At 36.6% G+C, this 23,743-nt stretch overlaps 3 protein-coding genes across 5 annotated transcripts in view; 1 reads left to right on the forward strand and 2 right to left on the reverse strand.

Moving 5' to 3' along the window:
- Positions 1-23,743, forward strand: part of OPN3 (opsin 3) — a 116,056-nt gene that overhangs the window by 57,033 nt on the left and 35,280 nt on the right. For all 3 annotated transcript variants that reach the window (XM_063328936.1, XM_063328934.1, XM_063328935.1), the window contains one exon: positions 15,621-15,688. The gene's annotated coding sequence lies outside the window, so the exon portion shown is untranslated. The remainder of the gene's footprint in view (positions 1-15,620; positions 15,689-23,743) is intronic.
- LOC134512979 (WD repeat-containing protein 64-like) overlaps positions 1-23,743 on the reverse strand; it is a 73,723-nt gene that overhangs the window by 48,170 nt on the left and 1,810 nt on the right. Inside the window, exons 3-8 of the mRNA XM_063328910.1 lie at positions 14,970-15,072; positions 14,358-14,461; positions 12,345-12,374; positions 4,755-4,969; positions 4,102-4,236; positions 1,258-1,337 (exon numbers count right to left, since the gene is read on the reverse strand). Of these exons, the coding sequence (XP_063184980.1) occupies positions 1,258-1,337; positions 4,102-4,236; positions 4,755-4,969; positions 12,345-12,374; positions 14,358-14,461; positions 14,970-15,072 (667 nt within the window). The remainder of the gene's footprint in view (positions 1-1,257; positions 1,338-4,101; positions 4,237-4,754; positions 4,970-12,344; positions 12,375-14,357; positions 14,462-14,969; positions 15,073-23,743) is intronic.
- The window catches only part of LOC134513795 (WD repeat-containing protein 64-like), a 73,723-nt gene that overhangs the window by 48,170 nt on the left and 1,810 nt on the right, over positions 1-23,743 (reverse strand). Inside the window, exons 3-9 of the mRNA XM_063330965.1 lie at positions 14,970-15,072; positions 14,358-14,461; positions 12,345-12,374; positions 6,601-6,708; positions 4,755-4,969; positions 4,102-4,236; positions 1,258-1,337 (exon numbers count right to left, since the gene is read on the reverse strand). Coding sequence (XP_063187035.1) covers positions 1,258-1,337; positions 4,102-4,236; positions 4,755-4,969; positions 6,601-6,708; positions 12,345-12,374; positions 14,358-14,461; positions 14,970-15,072 — 775 coding nt within the window. The remainder of the gene's footprint in view (positions 1-1,257; positions 1,338-4,101; positions 4,237-4,754; positions 4,970-6,600; positions 6,709-12,344; positions 12,375-14,357; positions 14,462-14,969; positions 15,073-23,743) is intronic.

A 23,743-nucleotide genomic window follows, 5' to 3' on the forward strand; every position in this document is an offset into this window, starting at 1 on the left:
GTGTGTAATAGAAACTTTTATTAGTTCCTGTGTAATTGACCTTCTGTCCTATGCAGACACCTCACCCTGTTTTTATTACTACAGTAAAATCCTCCAGTTCTACCTCTAGGAAATGCTAACCACATTCTGTTTTATAGGGCCTCCCTACTTTATGTCATCAATAAATTTCTCAAGACTACTTTTTGTGACAAGGTGATCAATGTAAATAAGATCTCCCCCAAGGCTGAAGTTCAGAATTTTCACTAACAACCTTCCTACAGGCCTATTACTTTCCCTTTTTAAATCTTGTGTCTAGAAAGTCAATTGAACTGTCTGATATTTATTTTGATATCTGTTGCAGTTTTCCCTTTGGTAAACTGCTACAACTCAACTTGAATTGCATTATTTCCCACGTCTTGGTTTTTGGTTTTTTTTTTTTCCCAAATTTATTTTACTGTCTTGGATATTATCAAGGCTAGACAGGGGAGCCTTGGCCATTTTTTTCTTCTTGTTAAATATAAATCTAAGAATGGCTATGTGATACATTATTCAAAACAATTTTTAACAACGTTTTAAGCAAGACTCTTGTACTGAAAACTTGGAGATAGGCAGCATCAATGTAGTCACTCCAGGGCACCACCCTGTCAGACAGAACAGACAGACAAAACAACTGGCATACTCCAGTCGCATTTCTGCAGCACAAAATATGACCACTGCAATAGAAAGGCTCATAAAATTATTGGATAACAGGGAAGAAATGGATGTAAGTAAGTGTGCTGTATCTGCAGTCTGCTTTGGGAAAAAGAATGAACAGTAAAGCTGTGGGGGAACATGATCAGAGAGAAGAGCACCAAAAGTGTTAAGATGGGCCAATATGATTGCCTAAGACAGGAAAGGATGGCCAAAGAGTAAGAGGAAGGGATGGGAGCCCTGCTGATACTGCAAGGAGTAATGTGTATAACCCGACCAAGACAGTTGCCACCATGACTTGGAAAGGTACCTTAGAGTAATTCAACATACTGTTTCTCCTGTTTTATTATATAAATAACATGATACTTGAATCAAATCGACTGAGCCCTTGATTGATTCCTGACAGGATCTCTATCTTTTCAGAGTGAGGCTTCCAGCAATTAAAAGCAAGACCTCAGTTTCCTATCATTTAAGACAGAAGCCATTATTTAAATTCCTAAGATACTAACTCAGCTTTATTTGATCCTATTTAACTGGGAAAACAATTCACAACAGAACAATCTCTTGGAAAAAAACCCCAATACTTACCTCCAGTGACAACAACTTTTGCTTTTCCACAGTATGTGAAAGCATTGACCCCTCTAGGGACAGAAAATTCCTTTACAGGTCTGTAATCGTTAATAAAGCAGTTAATCAGGTAAGAAACATTAGGAAAATACAGTCCACAGCCAATCCACTTTTCTTTTCTGTAGTATATAGAATAGCTGTTTGCATAATGCATACAATCTCTTGTTAAACGCAAATTGATTTATAACAGTGATTTAGATATTAGCATCAATAAAATGGGAACAAGGTACGCTTTCCATTAAAGTAATAAATCTCTGATTTGATCACCTGAATCCTTTATCAGTCATACTCCAAACAGAATCCTAAAATGGTAGCTATTGCCAAAGTAAGCCTTCACACACTTCTGCATGCTTACAGCAGTTCATCATGGAGGAAAAGTACCAAATCAACTGCCTTTGCCTATTTCAGACAAGGAGGTCTACCGTGTCTTCTATTTTGCATAAAGTAAACGCAGTTACTTTGCTGCTGCTTGCGTGTAATGAATTCTATAATGCATAGTCTCTATTATATCTATTTTGTGTTATATAATAACATGTAGAGACTGCAAGGTTCTGAAACTCAATGGAATTATTCTGTTGCATTCACTGCAAAAGCACAGGAAATCAAAAAGCCAACAGAGACCGAGACTGACTTAGTGTCCCTTCTAAATCCATTCTTTGAACAACTTCTTGTCTCTCCATGTTTCATACATTGCTACTAATGAGTGAATATTTTCTTGATTTTTGGATTCAGCAATAGCATGGCTAACACCCATGTCTCCCAGGAAACAATGACTGTCAGTGTAATTAAGCTATACAGAATTTAATGAGTATACTTATATATATATTTAATTATTTTTTTCTTTGAAATCCAGACAAGTAGGTGGTTCACTTATTCTGGGCTAGAGAGTAACCATGGATATTGAAAACCATAACTGCGCTTGACAGTAAATTTGACAAAAGACTCTGGAAACCTTGAGGATTAATGAAAGAGCTTGTTCTTTTTAGGCAAGTGTAAATCAAAGGCTGTTCACTCCCTATTACTTCGTGGGAGTAAAGCTTTCTTTCCAGAGCTCTACCAGAGGAGTCTTAATTCTCTTGGTGTTTTAAAATAGCAAGTAGTTGATTTAAATGTGTGATTGGCAGATTTACTCAGGATTTCCCATCTTTTTCGCTTATTTCTTAAATTTAATACATCTATATAACTGTCTATTGGCTCTTTAACGAACGGTCTTGATACTCTTCTAACATCAGTGTGCGTAAGATGTTCCAGTAGTATGAAATCCTGCCCAAAAAATGGCCTTTCAACTGAAGCACCCTGTGATCCTATCCACACCTCCCTTTTTTAGATACTTTACAAGAAAAGATTATAACTCCTTATCAGCCATTATCCACAAAGTAACTTAACAGTCACATAGGAGACAAGACACATTGCATCCCCATTCAAGCACAGTAACAATTGCTTGCTGCAAAGTTAATTGGGGAAATTTATTTTGTTAGCATCTGTAAATCATATATTTCAACTATAATTACTTATGGATTGGGCATTTCAAAGTGATTTGATCCATAGCTATTTTTAGGGCTATTAATTTCATTTTAACAGCTGTGTAATTTTTCAGTTGTTTCAATATAATTTCATTTAGCTGCTGCATGAAGCTGCTTGGAGAAATGTATTTATTGCAATTGGAGACACAATTGTAGTCAGTGTTAAATGAAAAAGACCTACCAAGATATTTGCAGTTAATGTTCTGTATTACACACAGTGTCTGGCAGTAGCATATACTCTTTTGACTATACTTATCGCTCTGAGTCTTTGTTTTCTTTCTCCTCAAATTAATTCAATTTTTCCAAAACTCCCAACAAAATCAAGCAGGATTTCTCAGCTTCTCTCCTGACATAGGGTGTAACCTTGGACAAGCTATAATTATTTCATTTTCACTTTCCCCATCCACAACAGAAATGCAATACTCATAAAACCTAAAGTTATTGGATTGATGCAAGAATTACTATGTGAATATTTATGGCATATGTTATACAAAAGATAAAACAGATTATCATAATTGTTGCTACTAGCCTTAAAAATCTATTAATCTCTGGAGCCACCTCACAGAGGAAGCTGATTTAATGTTTACAGTGCTTTAAGATATTTGAATGAAAAGTTTTATCTATATGTTATTTATAGTTCCCTTTTACAACAAATTGTGTTTGTATGATTTACTTTTTAATTGGGCTATAAGCTCTTCTAAAATCACAGGCTGGTAAGTCTTGGAATCAGCTATAGCACTGATGGGCCATATGAATAAGGATATGGTACAAATAAGGAAGCCACAACCTCTTTCCTGCTGCATAGGAAATCCACTTCTCAGCCCTTAAAATAAATTGCTTTCTTAGTTTAAGCCTGTGTAACTGAAACTTGTGAAGTTGAAACTCTTGAAACTGAAACTGTAAATGAAACATAGTGAATATATTTTTGTGTGGATATAAATTTTAAATGAATGGATACATGATATTCATGTAACAAAGCAATCAGTTTTCTAACTAACGGCTAAAATTTGCCTGCTAAGGAGAAGTTGGAGCAGAAAATACTGCCAATGTAACCTATATTTCAGGGTTGTGAGTAATGAACATATATGGACAGTCCCTTCCTACATCAAAAGCTAACAAACAAAAATGTTCGAGTATTTAAGTAGTTGTATTTTTGCTTGTATTAACAATGTTTATAAAAAAGACAGCTTCAATACAACAGTATGGCATCTTGCAAGGCACTGATCTCATGCAGAGTTATAAAGCAAAAGGTCTATTTTTTCAGAAGATGTGATATACTTACAAGTCGTCCCCGAGTCGCTTTATGTCATCCAAAACAAATGAATGAATGCTGTCTGAGGAGCAGGATCCAAAACAATTTAGGTCAGAAAAATACTTAACTTTCACAGCCCAGTCATCATGTAGCTTGCGTTTAACACTAGGGATATAAATTGAGATGTTATTAGGATATGCTAGCATCTACTGTGATATACCAACAGGTGGATAGGGATTTTGTCAGTGAGATTATACACAACCAATGCTAACACTTAATACCCAGGGCAGATACAGAACCATTCTTCCATCTCAAAAGCAAGCAGAGCTAAAGTTAGAGTTGAATCATGCACTTCTGTAGTAGCAATTATGCTTCTATCTAATCAGGCACAATAAAGATTGCCTATGTCAAACTGGGTAACAGCAATGGTGAATTCTTCCTTGGAATTTTACTTTGCAGCCTCTCTGCTGTAAGATCTCTGTAAGATCTCCTACTGAAAATGATGTAACTTCCTTGACACAGCAACAAGCCATTCATATTTACTGCAGTTTGAAAAAATATTTTCTTTGTTAGGTGGGGTTAATTTATACACAAAAGCTAATCCTCCATTTAGGCCAGAAAAAACCCCAAATGAAAAAAAACATAATTGCCAGACTGATAATATTTTATCATAACCAACTTACATGTTGAAAATTTTGGAGTCCAAGACCTGAAGTTGTGATTTTTTTTTGCCTTTACATTGCTTCAATCCGAAGTGATCACTCGTCACAGTAAGCAGGTGAACATAACCCTTATCATCTCCCATTAGGATATTATCCTCAGCCAGGTGATCCGACATAGGCACCGTGCAAACACAGAGCAGACCATTTTCCATTGGTTTGATGATAAAGCAATTATTCTGTGAAATATGGTAAATAGTTTATTAGATGTTGCACACGAGCCCTTCAGTTCACTGAACATATCGTGCTTATTTACCTACATCAGCATTCAGTTTTTGACTGTTTTTTCAAGCCTCCCCCATGATAGCTGTTTCCTGGTATTAGAAACTCATGGAAGATCATTACCAAGTGAAGTTAAATGCAAACTTTAAGAATTTCAGTGAGGCTTTATTTCATAGGTAGCCTTTTCCATTTCAGTGAGGAAATATTAATTGCAAATTTTAGGGATGATTTCACCACGCTAAGTGGGATGGTATATTTGCTAAGACTTTATACAGTTTCTTGTTCAAAAATAAGATGTTGTCTAGAAGAAAATGGGAAATATCCAAATTAAAGAACTATTCAAACCACAAAATGCAACCGTAACATGCAGAGAGAAATTATATCACAGTCCTAATTATTAATACAGCCTGGGAGTGCCAAGTGTACTTATATGGGCAGGTGTATGAATTTTCAGGAGTTGAGATGGTGGGAATGAATGCAGCTGAAAGCCACTGTGGTATTTTGCTAGACTGGGAGGCCTGGGAATGGGATTTTGGGTCATCTGCATTATACTGTCTATTGGTTCTACTGCCTGACTCCATCTGTTATTTGATTAAAGCATCCTTGCCAACCTAAACTGGCAACTGTTCACATGCCATAGGAATTAACTGCATCAATGTTGTTTATGTGGCACAGAAACATTAAAGAGAAATAACACAGATATAGAACTGTCTATATGTTATTTCTATGGTCTCAAAAGAGAACTGCTCCTGTTCAGCCACAGGACACTTTTAACTCTCACTGATAAGAATAATGACTGGGGAATAAGTTTTTCAGTCTTCCTTCCCAGGAGTCCAATTGGATTGACAGTAAGACTTCCATTGACCTGTCTGAGCTTGGGGAGCGGCCTTTTAATACTGAGAACAAAAAAAACCCCAAAACCCAAGACTTGATCTTATCGTAAAAGTATTTTCTTTGCTTCCTCTCATCTTCTCAGCCAACTCAGAATCACTGAGAAAAGTCCCAGAAAGAGGAGGAAAAAGATAAAGTATAGATCAGAAATCCTTACAAAAATTGTATTTTGTAATAGACATTCAAGAAAACTTTAACAGCCTGGACATACGCTGTCAACATAACGATGCTTTTGTTCTTGGAAAGTCTTGAACAAAATGCAGGATACGAAGAAATATTTTCATTAAATCAGGAAGTCAACTCAAAGGAGCCTATGTTAAATTCCTTGGAAAACCTGTCCCTGGATTCTTAACAGATTCCGAGATATACATATGCACATGCACACACATTAGATATACATGTACACATATATGCATTAGATATACACAGAAAATAAATTCTTTGGGGGTTTGTTTGCAACATAGTACAGAATTTTCCTCTTTCTTCCAAGTTTTTACGACACACTAATAATCCCATTTGGTGTAGAAAGGGTATTTCTTCATTAGTTCCACTAATTCCACTGTTTCACTGAGTTCCTATAAAGAAAAAAGTTAATGCCTTCATCCTGTTAGACAAAAGGAATGTGAAAGCATACTGAAAACAAAGGCTAATCTTTTTCAGGCTTCCTCTTTAATATTTGCCTGATCTAGCATAATACCTGACTCCCTTTTGATTTATAGTCCCAGACGATGACTGTCCTTTCAGTTACAGCCACGACACATTTCAGATGAGGTAGGAAATCACATCCAGTGATCCAACCAGTATCCTGATGAAAATTAAAAAAAAGGGTAGCTAAAGAAGGATTTTCTCTGTAAATTTATAACCTTCTTTGTTATTTAAGTATGTATTTTAAAACACATAAATTCCATATCCTCTGCACTAGCGGTTCATAGATCCAGCCCGAGCTAATGGCACTGAGAGTTTTAACTCCAGGAATAGTTCATACATGAAGTTACAGAGGCACCAGGCTCAACCCCTGTTATCAGTGACTCACCTCAGATGCACAGATGTTGCACATGACATGATACATTACATCTATATTGTTAGCTGAACTGTGATGACACTCTGAAAAAAGCACTCTGAGCAGAGGAAATTTAAGCTACAACATCCATGGTAAAGCAGATCAAAATTTTTCTTGAATACAGTTGAGTTCAAAACAAAAGAAAGTTAAAGGCAGTAAAAATTTTAGCTATAATAGCACAAACCCTACCGAAATGAATGTTTCTGAAAGTAACTTGTTTTAAATAATTTTAATTCTCCCAATAGGTACATCAAATATTTCCCAAGATTTACAGTACATCTGTGCATATTAAGCCATCTTTCAAGTATACCTGCAGTTATACAGGTCTTAATGTAAAATAAGTTCTCTTGCAAAATGTAAGATTAGGGACTCAAATTCAGTACTACACTGGCCAGAATTTGTTTGGGGTTTTTTTTTGTTGTTGAAACATTAATAGCTGTTTGATTTTTTTCCCCAAAATGTAGTGGACCTTCCTAAATGACAGTGGGATTGAAATGGAAAATGCTCCATTTCATTTCCATTTCAGTAAATTCTCAGGGAAGATCCTTCTCTCATAGGGCTGAGAACTATTCCTCCCCTAAAGAATTAGCAGTGAAAGGGAAACAGATGTAGGAATAACACGTGCCTTCTGCTCTGACTGCTTTTACTCCAAATAGGAACAGCTCTATGCTCTAATTCATCGAGGGAAAGGCCTGTTTAAGTAAACATTTAAAATTAAACAGTAAAATTGAGCTTGATCATTCTTTTATAATGAAGCATCCCAGTCATTGTATTGTAGCATTCACTGGCTTAGAGACATGATTATCATTAAGATAATATTTCACTAGAAAGGAGAGAAAAACTTACAGAAACTTCAACCTAAGAAGCATTAAAACTATTCTGGTTTGAAGAGTAAATAAGAATGTGTGTTCATATGAAGTTATTTTTACAAGTTCTACACAAAGGCTACATACACCAACTTATGTCTAATATACATACAAATAAAACCATATGATGTACACCTCCACATTTTCCTTACAGCATCTGAACTGCAATGTACTTTGAATGAAAGGAAAAAGACACAGGTAGAAAAACAATGAACATTCCAACAGGAGGTAAATGTTGGCCAAAGGCTTCAACCAAGACAGAATTTCTCTTGTAAGATTTTCCTCTCTATAGGAGATAAATATTTCTAATTACTGACTGTCAGTCTAGAAAAGTATCTGAAAAAAAGGTTTCAACACATGACACACTTGTATTTGCCAGCAGAAAGCAAGGATTGGTAGAATATACTCCAGATTTATCCTCTTCTTTTCTTTTGCATTATTTATAAGCACAGTCATACTTGACAATATACGAGCAAAAGTAGGAAAAAGTGTGTTTATTGCACCAGTTTATTAGAAGTTGCCAGTCAGGGAAAGATCCAGCATAGAGAAATTGACACTTCCTGGAACAGGCAGCGATAGAAGTGTTTTCATGTATATAACCGAAAGATTCTCATTTTAAGACAAACTGCACTAAATGTGTCTTTAATAATTCCAGTAAAATTACTTAAATTACACCAAATATCAGTGGATATAAAGGCCTGGAGAGATCACTATAATAACTGAGTTTGTCTTCCTGCATAGCATGCTCCAGAGAATGTCCACTGAGAAGTTTAGAGCCTAACAGAAACAGAGAGATTATTCAAGTTAGCCAGCACTGCCTTCCAGGCAGGTCTTGTTCAAGGACCTCAGCCTGTGGAATAAACAGGCTGTGTAAACAGCAGAGCATGGTGCTCCATCCTTAAGATCCAGAATTAAAGTTCTTGACCAAAACAGGCTCCTACTGTTTCTTGAGACTACTCAGAAACTACTAGTATGAAAGTCCTGAAGAGAGTAATGCAGAAATTAATAGATTAATTTGATACGCTGAGAAGTGGCTGATAGAAGGCAGAAGTCTGGCAGAAGTCTGCCAGAGACTATAAGCAAAACATGCTGCCTAGTTCCAGCTTGAGAGCAAAGGCTGTAAGAATTTCCTTTAGCACTGCCGTACTTGACAGATGAGCCAGGCAGCTGCACCAGATCAACCTTTTCATTATTTCCTTGTTCCATCCTGTCACTCAAGGGCTCTATCTTCACTCCTTCATTGTCAGTACATTTTCTGTTTCAGCTTGTCTGGCTCATCCACTGGGTCTGTTTATGCTTTTCTATGCTATATTTAAAAGTAATTTCATTTCCATTCTTAAAGAGAAGTGACTTGTTCACTACCGGTATTCACATCATCATTCAATGATGATTCCATGCTACTATTTTTGGGATCTGTCAGTTGGAAAATTCTTAATCCATTTAACAGGCACTCTAGTGGTTTTTTTCAGTGGTCATATTTTAAAACAGAAAAGTTGTATGATTGAATACTATACAGAGTTTTAAGTGTGTTATATTTATGCCTCTATACTTTTCACTCAGTCCCATAATCTCATAAAGAAATGAAACCGGGTTTTCTTGAAGTGACATGTTCTCCATAACATCCCTGAATATTCTGTACTCATAGTTCATGTTCTGTTTATGCCATTATGATGCTGGGAAAGTCCTGATGGCTGCAATCCACTGGATTTATTCCTAGAACTACTGTGTTTCACAGCCTTTCTGTCTTAATGTCTTCAGGGCCCAGGCCTCTGTTGCTCTGGTTGAATAAGTCTCTGTTCTGAAACACCTTAAGAATGAGAACACTGGCTGGTAGAGGGTAGAGGACCCTAAGGATTATTCTGCAATTTGTTAGCCACCCTCTACACACGCCATTGTTTATCAATATATGGTATGTTTGGAGTCTGCTAACTTATCTCTGAATTCAGTACCTTACTTGATTTGCACAAAGATGCCTACAAATATATAGCTTGATTGATTAGCTAGTGCTAGTACTGATGATGATGTTAAAACAGGTGAAAATGGCATAATAATTGCAGTGAGGAAAGAATGGACTGTTATTTCTGTAGATCTGAAAAAAAGAAGTGTAAGCCCTGCAAGGCAAAGGCAGCTTTCTCTCTTTAGCTATTCAGAAATTAATAATGAAGTATTTTTCATAGTTGTACTTTATAACCATTTGGTGCTGAGGTCTTCAACTAGTATAGTTCACCACATCTTTAATAAGAAAATGGTGGGTGATGATTTACACTCACTTAAGACATTGACCTTTGATTTTTACTAAGTGTTTAGATAAAAGCTATTAAAATGCAAAGCTTCAGTTTTAATAAGCATATTTTAAAATAAAAAACCCAACCAATTCTAGACTTATAGCTCTCAAACAATCCCCAAGTTTATAAATTTGTAGCATCATACATTTCAACTGTCTAGAACGTGGAATTTATTCTCTCAAAACAATCCAAAATTTTATTTCATTGTGGTTTGGGATAAGGATATATAATTTCCATTTTAAGAATAAAATAGCTTAAAATATGTTCTGCAAACATGAAAGCCTTTTAACAACCATCAAAAAGTTCAACCTCAAGCTCAGCAATAGCTATTTTCATTCTATTTTCAGTGCAGTAGTTAGAGGAAGGATGAGTAGAAAGTAAATTGTCTAAGGACAGGATTGTCCTTAACAATTAAACGCTTAAATAAGAGTGTTAAATAAGCTCACATATTCTCTAAGACAAGGCAGAGCAGGAAGCAGAAAAGGGTTGTTTTTAACTACACCACCTGAAAATTTCACAATTGTGATACCACAAAAGTGAATATAGCAACAAAAACAAAGTTACATGACATCATCAAATACCATTAAATCTTTCAGATGTAGAGCCAGAAGGATTTCATACAGTTGTATGCATGGGTTTCTCTTTTCCTTTCACAATCTGTCAGCTCCCCAGTGTCCCTGGGAAGCCAAAGATTTCCTCTAAAAGACTTTACTACCCTGTAGTAGAGACTGCCATGTTCAGCAGTAATGATCCCAACTGATCCTCAGCAGCAATGATCCTCCACCCCAAGGGAGAGGAATCCAAACTATTTATAACCTTCCCTTTCCTAGGGAAGGCTGAAAAAGTGGAACCGTCTCAGCTGGGAAAGGATGGGAGAGTGGCACATGACAACAAAGGCAGCAGATTAGGCTAGGCCACACAGATCTGGTGCAGAGCTGAACAGAGTGGGTGCTCACAGATACTAAACAGTGTTATTTGCAGATGCTAAACTACAAGTTTTGACATGGTATCTGTTTGGAATCACAATCCTAACAATTATGGTATTGCACCGTAATACTGAGAGATACCTTTATGTTAAAACATATGCTTCTTTCACATTTTTTATGGCAGAGATGTCCTTCAACAGTGCCTGATTCTGCCATGGCTGCCAAGTATCATCCTACTGACACAGCAAAAAGACCTCCACATCTACTGAGGATTCTAAGTATATTCTAATTTTAATTCAAAGATTAGTGCTTTAGCGCTCAGAGAGGAAGAGGACTCTGCTGCTGCATACTGCCCACTGCAGCATCAGGCTGACCCTCCAGCTTCTTCCCCTTGGCATCTCAGGGAACAAGCACCAAACATTGTTCTGATCCTACCTTTTCATATTTTGACTGGGGAATTTGTTCCTACAATCAAAGCAGGAACAAACTACTAAAATTCAGTCCTGTAATACAGCTGTAGGAGAAGCTCTAAGCTGATTCTAGTCAAAGTTTCCAAAAGTTGATATGTCCCAAAAACGTTTTTCATGGTTTACCTCTCTGCATTGATTCTACAGTTTGGATTAGTCCTTGCAACAAATTAAATGCAACCTAGGCCCAGAGATGTTCTCTGAGTTGGAGCAGTAGGACCTGTGTTCTGGAGTATTTCTATCGCTTTTAGAACATCTACAATATGTAAGAGATAATCAATAAAATGCACTGCCCTCTGGCAGAAGATACCTCCATGGACTTTTAGAGCAAGGGTTCATGTCACATTGTTAAGACCAGTGACAGTTCTCTTGTTGCAGGTCATCAGAAGGGAGGTCATTACATAAAGTCCCAGGGTAAAAATGAGCTTTTAAACTATATACTGTGTAGCCAACCAATCTACCTAGCAAGATGTAGAACTAGTTTTCACTAGTGATCTTATAATTTTTCTTATTTCAATTTTATAGTGACAATTGAAGTGTTAGATCTTAGAAGAAAAAATTCTCGAAATGTTATGGGTAAAAGATAATTTGGTAGAAAAAGCAACATTTATGTGAGGTTTCTTTTTATCAGAGGAAAGAAATCAAGTTACCTAACTGTTTCTATAATTGAAAGGAATAAATTGAACCTGTTTAACCTATAGCACCCTCTGCTATATTATGCAGAAGTCTCCAGGTTGGAAATAGCATTAGAATAATGCTTGATTTCTAATTATTTCACTTTAGTACCTCCTGATTTTTAATTCAAATGATATAATAGAAGGAGGAAAATTAACTTACTTCAACACTGGTCGTTGCCATAACTTTCATCTGAAAAAACAAAAATACGTGTCACAATAACAAGTTAGCAATTAAATTAAAAGTCTGGACCCAGTCAGCTCTCGTGTATCACAGGCAGAACAGAACAATGATAGCCAACGGAAAGAGTTTGTGGTTAAGATCTTCTGAGAAAGATCTTTAGCACATCTACTGTCTGTTCCCCTGTATATAGTGAGGAACTTAAACCCTCTCTTTCTCTCACAGGTATTTAATTGTTTGTTTGTTGGGTTGTTTTTTGTTTTTTTTTTTTACACTGAGATGCTGGAGTGAGCAAAATAGGTAAAAAAAATGCCCATATTTCCAGTGGAGTACGGATCATCTGTTCTGATGGAATTGTGCTTCTAATAGTTCTTCACAGCTAGAACAACTCCAACTCCTGTAAGAGGTGGGATGTGGCATACAGATACTGTCTACTTGTCAATACATTGCTCAAGAACTCATATTTTTGCCCCTCCACCCAGAGCACAAGTCCCACCAATCAACATCTTCAGGGCAAGCATCTTCATATTCCCTTACCAATATGCTGCAAAACCAATCTAGACAAAACAACTCACTAGCTGAGATTTTAAGGCCAGGTCTTTTTAAATCCTTGGTCTTTGAGATAAGAATGATGCAAAACATGGCAACTCTATATTTGCCTTTGTGATGTGAAGTCATAATGTAGCAACAGGACTCAAATGACTGCAATGATAAACAACTTGAGTTTTCTCTTGCTTGCATCATGATGCATCGGAGCAATTCTAATGAAGTCAAAAGTAATTTGCTCAGATCAACTCAGATCAGAGTTCATACCATGAGTAAAGGACTGCTGTCATAATGCCTTGGTCACTTTCAGAAGATACAGTTTTGTAAGTGGGATTTGAGGTCTTCAATTCACTGCATTAATCAGCTGTGTGTAAAATCATTTACACTGCAGCCATTGACGTCAGAGTGACATCAGTCCAGTCTATGAGGAGGCAGCAATTAAACTTAAAAAGAGCATGGGGAGGTGGGGGTGGGGAAGAGAGCTATTTTTAGCATTATACTTTGTGAAATTATTTTTTGTAGGAACATAAGAGGGATAATGCTCTGGAGGACAGAGAACTAGGCTTTCAAATAAATTATTTCAGTATTTCCCCAAACTGCAGTATTACTTTATTCCACATCATCCACATCATTCCATAATCATCCACAGGAGACCTTTCTTGCTTTACACGCTCCTGTCATAAGCATTATGCACCAGTTAGCTGAAACCCCTAGAAAGCATCAGTACTGTTTTAAAGCTTTACTGCATTGTCTGAAACAATTTTTAATAAACTGCTTGCATTAAAATTGTACAACTGTAAAGTGCCAATAAACATAGATATGTACCTCATAGCATCTAGAAGTACATATCTCTAAATAGTAATATAACCACCTGGGAGACTCATTTACAAATTGTACTTTAATACCATCTTGAGCCTGAACTTCTATTTAAAATGGTACAGATCTCCTTACAGTTTGCTGATGAGGAGAGTTACTGTGAAGCAGTGTCATGCAGACTGTCAGAAAATTCAAGACTTTCAAGCTTCTAGATGTTGCTGTATTGAATAACTTCTTTGCAAAAAACTGGTGTTTCTGTCCATTCAAGATACCCTCAGTAGCTGTAGAGAATAGTTAATTCTCTGGTTTTCACTCTATATGCAAAAGTTAATTCCAATAGCATATTTTGTATTAAGGGATACTTCTAAAAAGAAATGCAGATTATTTTCTATTAAACTAACTTCTGTTAAGAATGTCTTTTATTAGCCATCTCTACTTTTTATCAGCTTCTTTGGACTGTTCAGTAGGTTTACAATTGAAAATAATGTATATTTCCTACTGTACATAAAAAATAAAGAAAAAGTTAACTTTAATAAAAAAAAGATATCTAGCTTTTTTTTATGGGTAAGTTTGCATGCTAGTTCACTTAGTTCCCATAAGTACTGTCTAATGAAATAATAAAAACAGAATTACCTGGTTGTTAAAAATAGTTAGCACTCCTTTCTGAGAGGATGTTACTGTGAAATCCAGATGGGGCACCTTCACTATACTCTTAATCACATCTTGTCTCTTGACAACTGTCAATGACAAAATATTACTCTTCATTTTACAGACACAGAAAATCTAAACAAATAGAACTGTAATAGCAATAACTATTTCTCTTCCTGAAATGCATATGAGTACTAACTTCAAGGCTGCAATGCATTATATCATAGATTATCCTATACTTGATTTAAATAGACATGTTGCATTTTTAAATAGCATTAATGCATTATGGATGTGCTAGTTCTTTCTACAGTATTTAAAAAATACTGAAAGGCAAAGAATAATTGCATAAATAAGTAGTCTGAGTCAGAAAAATTCATGATCTCAAAATAATTTAGGAAAATAGAGAACTGGGCAAGGCAGCAATGGAGTGTTCAGACACAATGAGTTTAGTAAAAAAACATGTATTTTGGAACACAAGAAGCTTGAATAATAATCACAGACCTGAGATTATATTACTATTACTGTACTTTTTAAATAAAGTGTGCAACACACGGCATTAAAAAAAATTAGTTTTGGATACAAGATGAAGTATGTCACCTGCATGAGTAATCTGCTGTTTTTCAGATACAAGGAAAACCATGTTTTCTTCTTTCAGCTGGGAAGATACAGCATCACTTTCTCCTATGAAATAGCCAAAAATCTAAACAAACCAAAACAGAAAAAAACAAGCAATTTATAACAAAACTACTTCTGGAATATATGTTATTACGTCGAATATTTATCTGACATTTTTATCATTTAATATTCTTTGAGTAAGTTTCCTAGTGTTACTTGCTTTAACCATTATCTGTCAATATGACTTTAGATTGCTGAGATCTGCTACTCAGGCACAATCTTTCTTCATTGTTTGGAAAGAAGCCAGCATACACAGGGCTTCTGGGAATAAAACCCCTCTAATTGATAAAGCTGTTAGTACAGCTTTGCCTTGTAATGATTGTTTGTAAATAATAATCTTCAATTTCCTTTTTCCAGTTTTACCTAGTTGTGCTTCCTCAACTAGACCTCAGCTAGAAGAAAAAACAGTAAAAGGCAGACAAAACAGACTTCTCTGTGCTTTTAAATGGAGAGATTCAAATTAGCATGGTGGTTTAACCTACACAGAAGAGCAGCTTTTCCATAAAGATATGTAGATTTCCATTTGCCTGAAAAAATTGAATATAAAGTCCATTTTTTAAAATTCTTTTTCAGCCATCTCCCTGAGCCTGGCAATGTTCCACGTACTGATCATGATGGAGATCCCCACACAGGATATTCAGGTGAGTAGCTCATTTTTGTTCCAGGGTGTGACAATACTTCACCTGAAATGCTCTCTAAACCTCAAGCTCTGTGTCTAAGAGTAGGTTAGTAATTTCCTCAGGAAATGAGTTCAGCCCCATTCAGCTGTACAGATATTTTTTAATCTCCTGCCTCATATTATGGACATTATAAATACTCATTTTTGTTCCTGAGTACTAAAAGCAATGCCCCTTTGGATGCAAGGCAAAACTTTGCACTTTTTTCTAGTTCAACATTTTTCATGTTATACAACAGAACTCTCTCATTTTTCTTCTTTGAGAGATTCAGATGTACATCATTCAAAAAAAAAAAAAATTCTTACACAATGTTACTCTTCATCTTTCACTTCACAACTCCCTCCTTACCATACATACAATTATCTATCATACATCATCAGTCAAGACATCATGTGTCTATTACAGCTTGTTACATTCCTCTTTCTAGTTTCTTATAATATCACCTTGTCTTTCCATCCTGTATCCAAACAGGATGCAAGATTTAGTATCCTAAATTCCAGGTGTGTGCTCCTTCTGCAAAGTCATAATAACATGATCTTCGTAATATCCAGCATGAATCAAAAAATGGTAATACTAGTAATTCGTACAGATGGACTCTCTTCCTTGTTACAGCATTTTCACAATTGGTTCTCACTGTTTTAAGTTACATCTAAATCCCCCAATTTTTTAGTATTAAATAAAAGGGTTCTGAAAGAACTGCCGTGTCAAGAACATTATAATGGAGCATTTCCCCCCAAAATCAAGGATGTATCCTTTCCACTATCATCAGTTAATATTCTTGTAGCAGGTTTGCACCTATAATATGTATAAAGACAGTGTTAACAGAATCACAGAATCACAAGGTCATGAGGTTGAAAAGGACCTCTTGGGATCATTTAGTCCAATCCCCCTGTCCAAGCAGGGTCAGCTACACCAAGTTGCCCAGGACTGTGTCCGGTTGGGTTTTGAATATCTCTAAGGATGGAGACTCCACAAACTCTTGGGCAACTTGTTCCAGTGTTTGGTCACACTCATGTCCACATATGTGTTCAAATGGAATTTCATGTGTTTCAGTTCACATCACAGAATAGTGCCCATTGCCTGTCAGCCCATTTCTCTAGCCTGTTGAGGTCCCTCTGAATGGCAGCAGCACAACCCTCTGGTTTATCAGTCATTCCTCCCAGTTTTGTATTTGCAAATTTGCTGAGTGCACTCTCTCCCATTGTCCAGGTCATTAATGAAGATGTTAAACAGTATTGGCTCCAATATTGACCCCAGCACGCCCCACTAGTGACTTGCCTCCAGCTGGGTTCTGTATCACTTAGAGGTTCAGCCAGTATTCTTTCCACCTCATTGCCCACTTATTTAACCCTTACTTTGTCACCACATCTACAAGTATGTTATGGGAGACAATGTCAGAAACCTTACTAAAGTTGAGATAAACAACATTCACTGCTCTCTCCTTACCCACCAAGCTAGTCACCTCATTGTAGAATCCTATCAGGTTGGTTAAACATGATTGCTATGATTGCCCCTTTGTAAATCCATGCTGACTACTCCTGTTCACTTTCTTGTCCTGTGTGTGGTTGGAAATGGTTTCCAGAATTAATTGCTTCACCAAGAATCAAGGTGAGGCTAGTTGTTCTGTACTTACCTGGATGCTTTCTCTCACATTAATTGAAGACAGGACTGACATTTTGCTTTCTGAAGTGTATGTTCCCATTTTCCAGGCAGTGGAGAACAAGCCCTTCACCTTTCTGGGAACTAAGATTTTGATGGGAGGACTTTTTCTTTAATGATAGACCGACCTGGTATCAGGTCAATCCTGAGTCCTGACAGAATGCCAGATGCAGTGGTAGGGCTACTCCAGTAGATGCCCTAAAGCCAACAGAGGTGGAAGTTCTCAGTGAGTTACCAAGGTGTGTCCTGTCATACTTCCTGTAGAAATGAGGTGATGCCACATCTGATCTTTTGTTTCTGCCCAGCAAGCAGAACACTGCCCAAAGAAAGGGCATTTTAGAAATCCCTTATGGCTGCACTTATGGCTGTTGCTGACTCTAACATGGAGACAGGGAATCTGAACAAGCCCCACACCCTAATGTCTACCAGTGGTTAAGAAAGAGCATAAAAGATGAAGTAAAATGCAATTTACACATCTTTCAGATCTTAGTCACTAAAAAACGAGAGCTTTCAAAGTGCCAACTCTTTGCAAGAGATGCAGCGGTCAGTTTCCCAATTCATTGATAAACGACAGCTGCTAGACTGTCCAGGATAGGTCTTTTAAATTTTGGAGCCAGTAAATGACTAAGGGTAAATCCTAATATAACTAAAGAGAAAATTTAAAATTACTTTAGTGATTTTTTTCTAATGAAAAAGTGTCCTTTGAGTATGGTTATACTGTTGTGGAGACTGCCAGAGACTTAGGAAAACCTTGAACATGGAGGTACTTGAAAAAGAGAAATATCAGGAAGATATAAAGAAGCAGGAACACTCACACAAGGCCATGACATTTTAGGTCATGGAAATATATTTGGGAGATTTTGTCAAGTTAAAGAGGGGCCAGATATGGACAGGTAAATTTGAAAAAATTAGATCTGTGAGAGTAGGTAGAGAGGAACAAAGGGTCAGGGACAGAGTTCTGGGAAAGGGGGGTGGGAGGAGAGAGAGTCAGACATAATAAAAGAGAAGTATCAAAGGAACAAAATGATGTGCATGCCTCTTCCTTGACTTTCAAGACTGACGGCATGCTTAGCAGTGCCAAAAGCAGCAGGGGAACTCAGAAGAACAGGGATGAAATACAGTCCTTTTAGAAGAAAATCATTAGAAAACTAGAGCACAGAGAGCAGAAACAATGATGGCTATTTAGGATATTAAAGAAAGCAATAGTTATCAATGATACATTTGAAAAATTAAGTGATAAAAAGGAAACTGAACTAAGATCGAGGCTACTTGCATTGTTCACGGGGGCTAATTAATGATATGTCTAAGTTGCAGTTTATAAACGTGATTTGTCTAATATAACTAGTAGGTTAATGAACATTATAAGAATGAATGTATCAAGTATGGGAGGCTGGTGTGTCAAACCAGGACAGAGGCACATCTGTCTCTTTCAGCATCTCTCTCAAATAACAGCTGGTCTCAACTAGAATACCCAGAATACTTTCCAATCTTAAAAGGCCAATTACCATTTCAATAGAGTTTTCAAGCATGTAAAGGAGTAGATTTGTTTGGTTTGGGTTTTTTTTTTCCCTGGAAAAAAAGAAGTTTCACTTAAAAGGAATGAAAAGGCTAAGGAGGTTGAGAAAAGCAAGTGGGACTTAGGCTGATCAAGTGTGAAATAGAGTCAGCTTAAATATAAAAATAATTAAGAGGAAGAGCTACAGATTTGGAAGGAAAAAAAAAGGTCTATGATCCTCTCCAGTAAGTAAATGTGTACATCTTTGAATGTCAAGAGGTGAAAAAGAGATGGAGACTTTACAGCTGTAGCGCTGTTATAAGCCTGTGGCATAGTGAGAAGAACAAAGAACACTGCCTTCATTCCTGACATTAGTAACTCTCCAGGATTACCTGTACCAATTTGAAATAGTAGAGTTTGTCAGAGAAACAAAATTAAAAAAGACCACCACCACATAATATGTAGGATACCAACCAATCCCATTTTATTTTATTACAACCCATTCAAATAAGCTTGGAAATATCTGTTTTGGTCCAATCATTAGAAATAATATGTTACCACAATTACAATAGATCAAAAGCTGTTGCTGAAGTTACAGTTTATGTAAATTGGGCTTAGACAACAACCAGATGATAAATGCAATGATTATTCTGTTTCAGTGTAAGCTAAATCTTACAGGATTCAGCAGGTTTTTTACTTCAATTTTCATCTGTCTATACTCAGCCTACCTGTAAAACAAATCTTATCCTTTTGTTCTGAAAAGAGCTTAGATTTATAACATGTTCTATAATGTACAGATAGCTTGAAATACATACCACCATCAGATTTCCCACTAAACAGAAAAAAAACCCAAAAAAGTGAAAAACTCACTCCAGCTTTTCAATGCAGTATTATATTTCAAACTGTGCTGAATAAGGCCATGTCAAGGTAAAGAAATCAGTGTAGGACTGAAGCTAATTCAAATAGTCTGATCTTTGTCTATTTCATGACTAAATTACCACTTCCATCATGGATGAATTTCCTGTTACTGTATGTTAAATATTTTTTCCCACAAGAGAGAATACAACTCCCCTCCCCACACTAACACTTTAATCAGGATTCTTTTGAACAGAGAAACAATAAAGATTTCTATTTCACTTGATATCCATCTTCTACATGAAATGCATGCTGTGAGATGCTAAGATTCATTGATTACCAAGCTCCTCTTTTTCCAGGAAAGTTTATGCACAGGGCATTTTAAAAGGCTGTCATTAGTCAGCCTAGGATTTCAATATAACACAGTGCTTTCTTGAGTGGAATCAGATCCGCACACAAAGATTTGCCCTGTATATTTAACTGCCATGAACTGCAGGAAAACATTTAACTGATAGGTGGGATGTTTTGGGCAGCAGAAAGTTTCTAGGACTCCCTGTTGCTCTCAACAGTTCTCTGTTCAGCTTAGTGACAAATGCTTAATGCTGAAGACATAACCAGCTCCTTAAGGTGGTGCAATGAAATGCCTGACAATGTGTGGCAGGATAATGGTTGTCTTTGCATTTTGATATTGGGGTTGGGTTCTTTTACTGGTCATACTAATCCACCCACTCCATTTGTTTGAGACTTGTCCAGAATAAGAAATTTCAGAGAGAAATTTGATAAAAGTCTTTGCAATTACAGATGCTTTAAATAAAAAAGCTGTATGTTCCGGAAAGCTTCACATGCAGATGTTTTAAGTAAAAAATCCTTAAAATGAAAGCAAATTCAGAGTCTGACAAATGAAAACGGAAAGAAAATGAAAAAAAAAAAAACTTTCTCTGTTTTTCTTCAGTCTAAAAACTATTTTTTGGGATGGATGCATAAGCATTTTGACTAAGGTATTTCAATTGTGTCTATTGAACAGCTGCTTCCTTTTCATTCACTCCAATCCCATGCAAAAAACCAGCAAGAAGTTTGAAATGGAGTAGAGAATTTTGAATAGTATGAGAATTTGACTGATGCAGTACTTCAGTATGTCTGACGGCAGCTGGCCATTTCAAGAACTTTGCTTGTATATTATATACCAGCAAATCCAGAAAAGTCTTTTTCCCCCCTAGTATTTAGAGAGCTTCAAAGAAGTCCTGAGCAAAGCTAGGACTTTAAGTATCCTCTCATGTTGTATCAGAAATAGTGTGGCCAGCAGGACTAGGGAAGTGATCATCCCCCTGCACTTGGCACTTGGTGAGGTTGAACCTCGAGTACTGTATTCAGTTTTGGGCCCCTCCCTAGAAAAAAGGTCATTGAGGTGCTGGAGCAAGTCCAAAGAAGCGCAACAAAGCTGGTGAAGGGTCTAGAGCACAAGTCTTATGAGGAGCGGCTGAGGGAGCTGGGGTTGTTTATTCTGGAGAAAAGGAGGCTGAGGGGAGACCTTATCGCTTTCTACAACTACGTGAAAGGAGGTTGTAGCAAAGGGGTCAATCTCTTCTCCCAAGTAACAACTGATAGGACAAGAGGAAAATCTCCTCAAGTTGCACCAGGGGAGGTTTAGATTGGATATTAGGAAAAATTTCTTCACCAAAAGGGTTGTCAAGCACTGGAAGAGGCTGCCCAGGGAAGTGGTTGAGTCATCATCCCTGGAGGTATTTAAAAGATGTGTAGATGTGGGGCCTAGGGACATAATTTAGTGGTGGACTTGGCAGTGTTAGGTTTATGGTTGGACTCAATGACCTTAAAGTCCTTTCCAACCTAAAGATTCCATGATTCTGTGTTGAAAAAGGAAGTAGTGAAGAAGGGTGACATGCAAGTAGGAGACATTCATAGATAAAAGATTTCAAATTTACCTCTCACAAGGTGAATTTAATATCAGAGGAATTGGATGTGGCCTAAATTTCTACCTGATAAAGAGGACTTATAGTCAAATTCACTAGTAGGCAGTTATATGATGTTTGATGTACTCTACTGTTTCACAGATTTCCCCCAGTCCCTTCTTGAAGAAAATCTTTAACGCCTGACATAAGTAAAGTTTGTGAGTAATGTGACATTGCAAATAAAAACAATGTTAAGAAAGGTATTAACCAGAAATGTTCCCATATAGAAGCTTATTAAATTGAAAGGACTGAACACACTGGTTTTAGGGTGGTATTAGGAAATTACTTGATAGCAATTGTTGATAACATGCAAGGAACAGTTGTTGGGTATCCTCAAGGTTCAAATAATAACGCGATGTTCTAGTGTAAAATAAAGGGGAAATATGCTAATGAATTTATAGTTCATGTGCCTCGGTAGTACCTTGTTTTATGGCAATAAGTCCAGCAAGGACTTGTCATATATCCAATGCCACCTATGCTGTCACAAGAAAGTTACTGTGTGCTGCAAGTTATGTCCCATCCATACAATTCTGTCTTCAGGTAGAAAACAAACAAAATCTTGTAGTAATGTATGATCATGGATAGTCTTGATACGGAAGAGATCTAACAATGTAAAAATCAGTCATTTTTATAGAACAGGTGCTTGAAACACTATCCGTGGGAAATACCTTAATAAAAGACTTTTCTAGAGCAAGTGTACCATATTTCTCATAACACATGCAAAAAAAAAAACGCAACACGTTTTCACAAAATGTGTAAAACCGTGGATGCTATGAGGTTATCTTTTTAGATGGGTTCAGAAGTAATTTACAAACAGAAATATTAAAAGTCCATGAAGGGTTACTAAAACCAGTATGCACTTGCAACTCTGGCACGGAAAAAACCTTAAGCTATATGCAGCCAGAAGCTAAGAGGGGTAAATCAGGTCGACTATTTCATAGTTACCTCATTCTTACACACTTTTTACAAAGATTTGCTGTTTACCACCACTGGAGACAGAAAAATGGATTTCATAGACCTGACCTATCTACAGACTCAAATAACATATACAGAATTCTTTGGTTAAAAGCTCTCTACTAAAATGCTGCCGTACTTGTAATGCCTCACATTTATAAAGTACAGGGCAGATTTATCTCTGTGAAAAGGGGAAGAAAAGGAAGGAGAAGAAGCAGAAGAAAGAGAGAAAAGAGAGGAAAAAGAAGAAAGGAAGGATTGCTGATGGTTTAGCTGAAGATAGACTTCTCCTCAGAGCACAAATTGCATACTGTAGTCATAAGAAATTTTGTATTTTGTCAAGAAGCCTAAGGCCAACGCATATCAGTGGAGCAGTTCAGGAGAAGACCTGGACATACTCAGGCTCCGTGCTCCAGATCCTGCTGCCTTGTCAGGAGTCTAGTATATCAAATTTTGCTTAAGAATAAGCAGTTCTGGTAGACAGCTCAGTGTTCTTTCACAAAACAAGCAGGAAAAATGTTTTTATTTAGTCACGTCATTCTTTAACATGTATCCATGTGCATCTACATAATAGGCTCAAGGATCTTGGTTCAGAGAGAACAGGGGCCAACTTCCTCAACTCACGTAAACAAGTGGAGCATAATAAATGTTTAATAAGTATTTTGATTCACAAGTTCAGCTGATGTAATAAATAGATACAAATAGAAAAGTAGTTCACTTACAAATAACTAGACAGACTTTATTTAATTCATTCTAATTAATCTTTCTTATCAGACCTCCAATGGCATGCCTTAATAAGAACAGATACTTCTCAGAGTTTGAAAGAGTGGAATAGGAAAAATCATATATATTTGGAATAAAAAATAGTCCTGCATGCTGAAAGTACTGGACTGATTTTGTAAATAGTAGAGTATGAGCAAAGTGTTCTTGCTCGTAAGAATCTGCTAGAATTAGCAGCATGGTTTCTCCCGTGTGTAAAGCTGTTTTGCATGATATATTTAGAAGTCTGAAATTAGCCAGAGATAGTCAGCAGAAAGTCCAGTACAAGGAATCTCTTAGCAGAACACTTGTAGAGACAACACTGTCATT

The sequence above is a fragment of the Chroicocephalus ridibundus genome, chromosome 3 (genome assembly GCF_963924245.1).
Source record: "Chroicocephalus ridibundus chromosome 3, bChrRid1.1, whole genome shotgun sequence".
Lineage (NCBI taxonomy): Eukaryota > Metazoa > Chordata > Aves > Charadriiformes > Laridae > Chroicocephalus > Chroicocephalus ridibundus.